Below are 12414 nucleotides of genomic sequence, written 5' to 3'. Positions count from 1 at the left end.
TGACATGTCAGTGTTGGGTCCCTGTCAAGTCAGTTTCGAGTCCCTGTCGGGTCAGTCTCGTGTCCCTGTCGTGTCAGTCTCGAGTCCCTGTCGAGTCAGTCTCGAGTCCCTGTCGTCTCAGTCTTGAGTGGCGTTGAGTCAGTCTCGAGTCCCCGTCGGGTCAGTCTCGTGTCCCTGTCGTGTCAGTCTCGAGTCCCTGTCGAGTCAGTGTCGAGTCCCTGTCGTGTCAGTCTTGAGTGCCGTCGAGTCAGTCCCGTGTCCCTGTCGTGTCAGTCTCGAGTACCTGTCGAGTCCCTGTCGTGTCAGTCTTGAGTGCCGTCGAGTCAGTCTCCAGTCCCTGTCGTCTCAGTCTTGAGTGGCGTTGAGTCAGTCTCGAGTCCCCGTCGGGTCAGTCTCGAGTCCCTGTCGAGTCAGTCTCGAGTCCCTGTCGTATCAGTCTCGAGTCCCTGTTGAGTCAGTGACACGTCCCTGTTGAGTCAGTGACACGTCCCTGTTGTGTCAGTGTCGTGTCCCTGTTGTGTCAGTGTCGTGTCCTTGACATGTCAGTGTTGGGTCCCTGTCAAGTCAGTCTCGAGTCCCTGTCGGGTCAGTCTCGTGTCCCTGTCGTGTCAGTCTCGAGTCCCTGTCGAGTCAGTCTCGAATCCCTGTCGTCTCAGTCTTGAGTGGCGTTGAGTCAGTCTCGAGTCCCCGTCGGGTCAGTCTCGAGTCCCTGTCGAGTCAGTCTTGTGTCCCTGTCGTGTCAGTGTCGTGTCCCTGTCGAGTCAGTGTCGGGTCCCTGTCGTGTCAGTCTTGAGTGCCGTCGAGTCAGTCCCGTGTCCCTGTCGTGTCAGTCTCGAGTACCTGTCGAGTCAGTGTCGAGTCCCTGTCGTGTCAGTCTTGAGTGCCGTCGAGTCAGTCTTGAGTCCCCGTCGGGTCAATCTCGAGTGCCGTCGAGTCAGTGTCGTGTCCCTGTCGTGTCAGTCTCGAGTCCTTGTTGAGACAGTGTCGTGTCCCTGTTGAGTCATTGTTGTGTCCCTGTCGTGTCAGTGTCGTGTCCCTGTTGTGTCAGTGTCGTGTTCTTGTCATGTCAGTGTTGGGTCCCTGTTGTGTCCCTGTTGAGTCAGTCTCGAGTCCCTGTCGTCTTCCTATCAAGTCGGTATTGTGTTCCATGCGTGTCAGTGTCGTGTCCCTGGCGAGTCATTGTCGTGTCCCTGTTGTGTCAGTGTCGTGTCCTTGTCATCTCAGTGTTGTGTCCCTGTCGAGTCAGTGTTGTGTCCCTGTCGTGTCAGTCTCGAGTCCCTGTCGAATCCGTGTCGTGTCCCTGTTCTGTCCTTGTCATGTCCCTATCGAGTCAGTCTCGAGTCCCAGTCGAGTCAGTCTCGAGTCCCTGTCGTGTCAGTCTCGAGTCCCTGTCGAGTCAGTGTCATGTCCCTGTTGTGTCAGTGTCGTGTCCTTGTCATGTTGTGTCCTTGTCATGTCAGTGTTGGGTCCTTGTCAAGTAGGTCTCGTGTCCCTGTCGTGTCAGTCTCCAGTCCCTGTTGAGTCAGTGACGCGTCCCTGTTGTGTCAGTGTCGTGTCCCTGTTGTGTCAGTGTCGTGTCATTGTCATGTCAGTGTTGGGTCCCTGTCAAGTCGGTCTCGAGTACCTGTCGGGTCAGTCTCGTCTCCCTGTCGTGTCAGTCTCGAATCCCCGTCGGGTCAGTCTCGTGTCCCTGTCGTGTCAGTCTCGAGTCCCTGTCGAGTCCCTGTCGTGACAGTCTCGAGTCCCTGTCGTGTCAGGCTCGAGTGCAGTCGTGTCAGTATCGAGTGCAGTAGTGTCAGTCTCGAGTGCAGTCGTGTCAGTCTCGAGTCCCTGTCGGGTCAGTTTCGAGTGCCATCGAGTCAGTCTCGAGTCCCTGTCGTGTCAGTCTCGAGTGCCATCGAGTCAGTCTCGAGTCCCTGTCGGGTCAGTCTCAAGTCCCTGTCGAGTCAGTGTCGAGTCCCTGTCGAGTCAGTGTCGAGTCCCTGTCGTGTCATTCTCGAGTGCAGTCGAGTCAGTCTCGAGTCCCCGTCGAGTCAGTTTCGAGTCCCTGTCGGGTCAGTCTCGAGTGCAGTCGTGTCAGTCTCGAGTCCCTGTCGAGTCAGTGTCGAGTCCCTGTCGTGTCAGTCTTGAGTGCCGTCGAGTCAGTCTCGAGTCCCTGTCGTGTCAGTTTCGAGTGCCATCGAGTCAGTCTCGAGTCCCTGTCGGGTCAGTCTCAAGTCCCTGTCGAGTCAGTGTCGAGTCCCTGTCGAGTCAGTGTCGAGTCCCTGTCGTGTCATTCTCGAGTGCAGTCGAGTCAGTCTCGAGTCCCCGTCGAGTCAGTTTCGAGTCCCTGTCGGGTCAGTCTCGAGTGCAGTCGTGTCAGTCTCGAGTCCCTGTCGAGTCAGTGTCGAGTCCCTGTCGTGTCAGTCTTGAGTGCCGTCGAGTCAGTCTCGAGTCCCTGTCGTGTCAGTTTCGAGTGCCATCGAGTCAGTCTCGAGTCCCTGTCGGGTCAGTCTCAAGTCCCTGTCGAGTCAGTGTCGAGTCCCTGTCGAGTCAGTGTCGAGTCCCTGTCGTGTCATTCTCGAGTGCAGTCGAGTCAGTCTCGAGTCCCCGTCGAGTCAGTTTCGAGTCCCTGTCGGGTCAGTCTCGAGTGCAGTCGTGTCAGTCTCGAGTCCCTGTCGAGTCAGTGTCGAGTCCCTGTCGTGTCAGTCTTGAGTGCTGTCGAGTCAGTCTCGAGTCCCTGTCGTGTCAGTTTCGAGTGCCATCGAGTCAGTCTCGAGTCCCTGTCGGGTCAGTCTCGAGTCCCTGTCGGGTCAGTCTCGAGTGCAGTCGTGTACCCACCATAGATCACGTCCTGTTGCTTGATGACGTCCTTGTGTAGTGTCTGCAGAAAGTGAGGCTCCACAGCCAGACTCCAGCTGTCGGCTTGAATGCTCCTGCCCTCCTCCTGCAGCTCCTCCAGCAGGGGGCTCCACCACCACTCACCTGCACACAGCAGGACGTCCGTCAGCTGATTCACCCAGAGTGTTTGTGATACAAGTGTGGTAACCCGACAGAACAGGCAAAGACAAGTTCATGCAATAACTGTCAGGAACACGGTCCCTGTGAGAAGAAATGTGACATAGAGGGTTTGGAGCTCCGAGCCGTGAGGATCATCATCACATGACTTCCTCTGGATTGCAGTTGTTTTGGGACTGTGACTGTATTCTGTACGTCTGACAGACGTGTACCAAGTGGAACAACCTTACACTCCCATATTTGCCGTTTTGTTGGGGAGACGGTAAAACTAAAGGAGACAGAAACGTCATCCTTTTACCTCAACATGGCAAAAACAAAGATTATTGAGACCTCTGCTTAACAGAGCTGCAGCTGAGATCAGCTCATGAGGAACCATAACGGTTCACAGCTGTTGTTTTGTTATTTTGCATAGTTTTAATTCTGGTGTTAGTAATCTGCTCCTCCAATCCTGATCAGAGCTTTCCGCTGATCGTTCATGTCACAGATGTCAGAATATCGTCTCCTTTGCTCCTGCAGCGTCCTGTTCCACGTGTTCTCCACTCTCTACATGCTGCATTTATATAATATGAAGCAAGCTAGATTCTATGGAGGCATCCATAGAAACCTCTGTAACATTAGACTGCTTCACTGCTGTGGATCAAGCGGAAATAGCATCAATTATTACGTCCTCCAAATCCTCAACGTGTCTGTTAGACCCAATTCCCACCAGACTTTTTAAAGAAACTTTTCCCCTAATTAATGATCCCATATTAACAATGATAAATGCCTCTCTGGAAACGGGTTACGTGCCACAGTCTTTTAAATATGCAGTTGTTAAACCTCTTCTGAAAAAGCCCAGTTTGGATCCTAGCATCTTGGCCAACTATAGACCGATATCAAACCTGCCCTTTATTTCTAAAATCCTAGAAAGAGTTGTAGTTAAGCAGCTTTACTGCCACCTACAGGACAACAGCCACTTTGAAGACTTTCAGTCGGGGTTTAGACCTCACCACAGTACGGAAACTGCACTAGTTAGAGTCTCTAATGACTTGTTATTGGCCTCAGAAAAGGGACTACTTTCTATTCTGGTCCTGTTGGACCTCAGTGCAGCCTTTGACACTATCGACCACGGTATTTTACTCCATAGATTAGAGCAGGACATAGGGATCAGAGGATCTGCTCTCCAGTGGTTTAAATCCTATCTGTCCGATAGGTATCAGTTCGTTAATGTAAATGGCCATTCCTCTCAGTGCACTCGGGTCAACTATGGAGTCCCACAGGGCTCAGTCTTGGGACCGATCCTGTTTACGCTTTATATGCTACCCCTAGGAAACATAATCAGGAAACACAGCATTAATTTTCATTGTTATGCCGACGATACGCAGTTGTATTTATCCATGAAGCCTGACCAGAATGACCAGATAGAGAAACTGAACGCCTGCATCAGAGACATCAAGACCTGGATGACAATTAATTACCTCCTCTTGAACCCAGAAAAAACTGAGGTCATTATACTAGGTCCTAAAAACCTCAGAGATGCTCTGTCTGCTCAGATAGTCTCCCTGGATGGCATAAGTATAGCCCCCAATTCCACAGTTAGAAACCTTGGGGTTTTACTTGACCAGGATTTATCATTTAAGGCTCACATATCTCAGGCATGTAGAACTGCCTTTTTTCACCTGCGGAATATTGCTAAGATCAGAAATCTACTTTCTAAGAGTGATGCTGAAAAACTCATCCATGCATTTGTTACGTCGAGGCTGGATTACTGTAACTCCTTGTTAGCAGCGTGTCCTAAGAGTTCCTTAAGAAGTCTCCAGCTTGTTCAGAAAGCAGCAGCTAGATTGTTAGCTGGAACTAGCAGAAGAGATCACATCACTCCTGTGTTAGTTTCGCTCCATTGGCTCCCAGTTGATTCTAGAATTAAGTTCAAGATCCTCCTGTTAACCTATAAGGCCTTACATGGAATGGCCCCGTCCTATATTAAGGACCTCAAAGTCCCTTACCATCCAATGAGAACACTTCGCTCGCAAAATGCAGGACTGCTTGTGGTTCCTAGAATTAGTAAAAGTACGGTTGGAGGTAGAGCGTTTAGCCACCAAGCCCCTGTTTTATGGAATAAACTCCCAGCTCATATAAGAGAGGCCGACTCAGTTTCTACATTCAAAGTTAGACTGAAAACATTCCTCTTTGGACAGGATTATTGTCAGACTAGTTAGTATTCAGAGATTATTTAACTTAATGTTAGTTTGTTTAAATTAAACTTAATAATAACTATTTCTTTTAAAAGGCTGCTAGAAGTTGAAGCTGGGGTAACTATGGTACACTGGGGTTCTGTCCTCTTTCCTTTTTTACTTCTACTCTTCCTCTCCTCTATTCTTGATCATTATTTATCATTTAGTTCTCCATGCCTCTGTTTGGTGCAGTGCGATTCATGTATTGTCCCTCTTTTCCTCTCCCCTCCTGGGGAGTGGGAGTGCTTCCAGACTCCAGTTGGTTCATCCGTGCTCCAGTTCCTGACCGTTTACCTCGCCTTTGCTCCTGCTCCTACACCTGGCTGTGGTTCCTGTCTCCGGCTCGACTCGCGCCTTTGACTGTCCCCCCAACCACAGCTGGATGAAGCTCGTCTGCTGGACTTTATATATGTAGTTGTAGATTTAGATAAGTTAATTCTTCTCTTTGAGTTCTGGTAAATCGCCTGTCCGTCCTGGGGGAGGATCCCTCCTTCATGTGGACACCCCTGACGTTTCTTCGTTTTTCCCGGAATCCGTTTTTTTAGGAGTTTTTCCTTACAGAGAAGGGGGGTCTAAGGGCAGGGATGCCAGTATAGCTTAGTCAGTTTGTTAGTTCATTTTAGTATTTTTCTATTGAACTCTTTGTATTCGTGATCCTTTTGAGTTCATGTTTTACTTCGAAGCCCATCGAGACGACTGTTGTTGTGATTTTGGGCTATACAAATAAAATTGAATTGAATTGAATTAATGTATTTACTTTCAGTGACATTTAAAACAAATTCAGAAAGAACGGTGACTCTAAAGTCCCGTTCACACTGGGACGAATTTCGCCGGCGATTTTCGCCGACGTTTAACGCCTCGTGACTAAACAAAGGGCACCAATGAGAGTGTGCACACCGACGCGAAAAAACGCCACGCGTCAAAGCGTCAAAAAAAACCCGCCTTGGGTTTGTTTTTGTTTTTTTGACGCCTTGCGTCGAAATCTGTTCGACCAATGAGAATGGCGCTTTTGCACACGTGTCTGGAGCTTCTGAAGTTACAGTAAAACACAACTTGGGGGCACTCAAACACAAAACTGCCTTGCTGAGCACATATACCAGCGAAGAAGATAGACGCCAAGTAGCGTCTACACTGCCGCGAAGAAATAATGACGGACATTCTAAAATATCCCCGAACCAAGCAGCAGTTGGAGCTACTGGTGCTGGAAATATTCATGTTTTCTTTGTTTGATTCTGACAAGCGCGTAAATACTTGCTCTCTTCTTCTGAGTGAAAAGCGACTTTAAGAAGCGTAAAGTTGCGCAGCGCCACCTTGTGTACAGGAGTATTTCTGTTTACATTAAGCGCCATCTAATGTCAGGGAATGAAATTGCATGTTCGCTCGGCTCATCGTCAGCGAAAATCGTGGCGAAAAACGCTGGCGAATATTCGTCCCGGTGTGTACGGGCCTTTAGATTATATATTATTAACTGTTGAACAGGTAAATTTAATTCAATAGAATTTAAATAACGCGTCATGCTTTATGCAGATGCTAACCTAAAACACACCTTTATCGTCTTCGTTTACACACAAAGAGCTCGTTATGGGATCTTAGGGAATCGGGCATCGAGTGTTTGGAGACGGAACCCAACTCACCGTCATCTGTGAGGGACTCCATGGACAGAGTCCTGCTCCTGAAGTTCAGAGACTCTGTGGACTGGGACAGAATCCTCCTGAGACCCACAGAATCATCGGTTCCCCTGAAAACACACAGGAACGGCGTTATGTCGTCTACTTCTCACCCTCTTAGTCAGCAAGATATTAAAGTGACCAGAACCAATCGGCTCTGTTGAAAAACGGACCCTGCAATGTTGTTGGTGGAAACACTTTTTGCCAGCGAGAGGCTGGGCCGAACCCGTCTGGACCCGAGCAGAGACTGGCGAAGACTCTCAGACGGGTAGATGGCCGAGCTTGGACGCTCCTTCATTATTGGTGCTAAGACAAGAACGGCACTCGGGATGAGGAACCACTGACACACAATGGAGCCTGACGCTTCTTTTCAAATATAGATACTGGATATCGCTTCAGAGCCAGACGGCCCACTCACTCTTGGTCCGGAGGGCGACGTTCTGCAGAGCTGAATTGTTCCTCATCAATGCCAGTTTCTGTTGCTGTTGAAGAGACAGGAGATTAACTACAGACAGGAAGGCAGACAGACAGACAGACAGGCACCCTAACTCAGACACCAAGTTTAATCCAAACTATAGAACGATTTTGAGTGGATCATCCTGGTTGTGAATAGAATAGAATAGAATAGTATAGAATAGAATAGAAGTTACCTTCTGCTTCATCTTGGCACAGCTGGCCAGGCTGTCTCTGCAGCGGTTGTGGATGGTAACATTACAGGCTGTAAGACAGTCAAAGAGAGACAATCTGTCAATTTGGAATGGACACACACTGATAGACACACACTGATAGACACACACTGATGGACACACACTGATGGACACACAGATGGACACACTGATGGACACACTGATGGACACACACTGATGGACACACTGATGGACACACAGATGGACACACTGATGGAAACACTGATGGACACACTGATGGACACACTGATGGACACACTGATGGACACACTGATGGACACACACTGATGGACACACAGATGGACACACTGATGGACACACTGATGGAAACACTGATGGACACACACTGATGGACACACACTGATGGACACACACTGATGGACACACTGATGGACACACACTGATGGACACACTGATGGACACACACTGATGGACACACACTGATGGACACACAGATGGACACACTGATGGACACACTGATGGAAACACTGATGGACACACTGATGGACACACTGATGGACACACAGATGGACACACTGATGGAAACACTGATGGACACACACTGATGGACACACTGATGGACACACACTGATGGACACACACTGATGGACACACACTGATGGACACACACTGATAGACACACACTGATGGACACACTGATGGACACACACTGATGGAAACACACTGATGGACACACACTGATGGACACACACTGTTGACACACTGATGGACACACTGATGGACACACACTGATGGACACACTGATGGACACACACTGATGGACACACACTGATGGACACACACTGATGGACACACTGATGGACACACTGATGGACACACACTGATGGACACACACTGATGGACACACACTGTTGACACACTGATGGACACACTGATGGACACACACTGATGGACACACTGATGGACACACTGATGGACACACTGATGGACACACACTGATGGACACACTGATGGACACACACTGATGGACACACTGATGGACACACACTGATGGACACAAACTGATGGACACACACTGTTGACACACTGATGGACACACTGATGGACACACACTGATGGACACACTGATGGACACACTGATGGACACACACTGATGGACACACACTGATGGACACACTGATGGACACACACTGATGGAAACACACTGATGGACACACACTGATAGACACACACTGATGGACACACTGATGGACACACACTGATGGAAACACACTGATGGACACACACTGATGGACACACACTGTTGACACACTGATGGACACACTGATGGACACACACTGATGGACACACTGATGGACACACTGATGGACACACTGATGGACACACTGATGGACACACACTGATGGACACACACTGATGGACACACACTGATGGACACACTGATGGACACACACTGATGGACACACTGATGGACACACACTGATGGACACACACTGATGGACACACAGATGGACACACTGATGGACACACTGATGGAAACACTGATGGACACACTGATGGACACACTGATGGACACACAGATGGACACACTGATGGAAACACTGATGGACACACACTGATGGACACACTGATGGACACACACTGATGGACACACACTGATGGACACACACTGATGGACACACACTGATAGACACACACTGATGGACACACTGATGGACACACACTGATGGAAACACACTGATGGACACACACTGATGGACACACACTGTTGACACACTGATGGACACACTGATGGACACACACTGATGGACACACTGATGGACACACACTGATGGACACACACTGATGGACACACACTGATGGACACACTGATGGACACACTGATGGACACACACTGATGGACACACACTGATGGACACACACTGTTGACACACTGATGGACACACTGATGGACACACACTGATGGACACACTGATGGACACACTGATGGACACACTGATGGACACACACTGATGGACACACTGATGGACACACACTGATGGACACACTGATGGACACACACTGATGGACACAAACTGATGGACACACACTGTTGACACACTGATGGACACACTGATGGACACACACTGATGGACACACTGATGGACACACTGATGGACACACACTGATGGACACACACTGATGGACACACTGATGGACACACACTGATGGAAACACACTGATGGACACACACTGATAGACACACACTGATGGACACACTGATGGACACACACTGATGGAAACACACTGATGGACACACACTGATGGACACACACTGTTGACACACTGATGGACACACTGATGGACACACACTGATGGACACACTGATGGACACACTGATGGACACACTGATGGACACACTGATGGACACACACTGATGGACACACTGATGGACACACACTGATGGACACACTGATGGACACACACTGATTGACACACACTGATGGACACAAACTGATGGACACACTGATGGACACACACTGATGGACACACACTGATGGAAACACACTGATGGACACACACTGATGGACACACACTGATGACACACTGATGGACACACTGATGGACACACTGATGGACACACTGATGGACACACACTGATGGACACACACTGATGGACACACTGATGGACACACTGATGGACACACTGATGGACACACACTGATGGACACACTGATGGACACACTGATGGACACACTGATGGACACACACTGATGGACACACACTGATGGACACACTGATGGACACACACTGATGGACACACTGATGGACACACACTGATGGACACACTGATGGACACACTGATGGACACACTGATGGACACACACTGATGGACACACACTGATGGACACACTGATGGACACACACTGATGGACACACTGATGGACACACACTGATGGACACACTGATGGACACACTGATGGACACACACTGATGGAAACACTGATGGACACACACTGATGGACACACACTGATGGACACACTGATGGACACACACTGATGGACACACTGATGGACACACACTGATGGACACACACTGATGGACACACAGATGGACACACTGATGGACACACTGATGGAAACACTGATGGACACACTGATGGACACACACTGATGGACACACTGATGGACACACACTGATGGACACACAGATGGACACACTGATGGAAACACTGATGGACACACACTGATGGACACACTGATGGACACACACTGATGGACACACACTGATGGACACACACTGATAGACACACACTGATGGACACACTGATGGACACACACTGATGGAAACACACTGATGGACACACAGATGGACACACACTGTTGACACACTGATGGACACACTGATGGACACACAGATGGACACACTGATGGACACACTGATGGAAACACTGATGGACACACTGATGGACACACACTGATGGACACACTGATGGACACACACTGATGGACACACACTGATGGACACACACTGATGGACACACTGATGGACACACACTGATGGAAACACACTGATGGACACACACTGATGGACACACACTGATGGACACACTGATGGACACACTGATGGACACACACTGATGGACACACTGATGGACACACACTGATGGACACACAGATGGACACACTGATGGACACACTGATGGAAACACTGATGGACACACACTGATGGACACACTGATGGACACACACTGATGGACACACACTGATGGACACACACTGATAGACACACACTGATGGACACACTGATGGACACACTGATGGACACACTGATGGACACACTGATGGACACACTGATGGACACACACTGATGGACACACCAATGGACACACACTGATTGACACACACTGATGGACACACACTGATGGACACACACTGATGGACACACACTGATGACACACTGATGGACACACTGATGGACACACTGATGGACACACTGATGGACACACACTGATGGACACACACTGATGGACACACTGATGGACACACTGATGGACACACACTGATGGACACACTGATGGACACACTGATGGACACACTGATGGACACACACTGATGGACACACACTGATGGACACACACTGATGGACACACTGATGGACACACACTGATGGACACACTGATGGACACACTGATGGACACACACTGATGGACACACACTGATGGACACACTGATGGACACACTGATGGACACACACTGATGGACACACACTGATGGACACACTGATGGACACACACTGATGGACACACTGATGGACACACACTGATGGACACACACTGATGGACACACTGATGGACACACACTGATGGACACACACTGATGGACACACTGATGGACACACACTGATGGACACACTGATGGACACACTGATGGACACACTGATGGAAACACTGATGGACACACTGATGGACACACACTGATGGACACACTGATGGACACACTGATGGACACACACTGATGGACACACTGATGGACACACACTGATGGACACACTGATGGACACACTGATGGACACACTGATGGACACACACTGATGGACACACACTGATGGACACACTGATGGACACACTGATGGACACACACTGATGGACACACTGATGGACACACACTGATGGACACACTGATGGACACACTGATGGACACACTGATGGACACACACTGATGGACACACACTGATGGACACACTGATGGACACACACTGATGGACACACACTGATGGACACACTGATGGACACACTGATGGACACACACTGATGGACACACTGATGGACACACACTGATGGACACACACTGATGGACACACACTGATGGACACACTGATGGACACACTGATGGACACACTGATGGACA

The 12414-nt window shown here is 49.3% G+C and overlaps 1 protein-coding gene across 1 annotated transcript in view; it reads right to left on the bottom strand.

The window, feature by feature from the left end:
* The window catches only part of arhgef2b (rho/rac guanine nucleotide exchange factor (GEF) 2b), a 47015-nt gene that overhangs the window by 23898 nt on the left and 10703 nt on the right, over positions 1-12414 (bottom strand). Inside the window, exons 3-7 of the mRNA XM_023963868.2 lie at positions 7528-7595; positions 7296-7359; positions 7051-7183; positions 6845-6948; positions 2821-2964 (exon numbers count right to left, since the gene is read on the bottom strand). Of these exons, the coding sequence (XP_023819636.1) occupies positions 2821-2964; positions 6845-6948; positions 7051-7183; positions 7296-7359; positions 7528-7595 (513 nt within the window). The remainder of the gene's footprint in view (positions 1-2820; positions 2965-6844; positions 6949-7050; positions 7184-7295; positions 7360-7527; positions 7596-12414) is intronic.

The sequence above is a fragment of the Oryzias latipes genome, chromosome 16 (assembly GCF_053564925.1).
Source record: "Oryzias latipes strain Hd-rR chromosome 16, Olatipes_Hd-rR_3.1".
Taxonomy (NCBI): domain Eukaryota; kingdom Metazoa; phylum Chordata; class Actinopteri; order Beloniformes; family Adrianichthyidae; genus Oryzias; species Oryzias latipes.
This window is presented reverse-complemented; position numbering and strand designations above follow the sequence as displayed.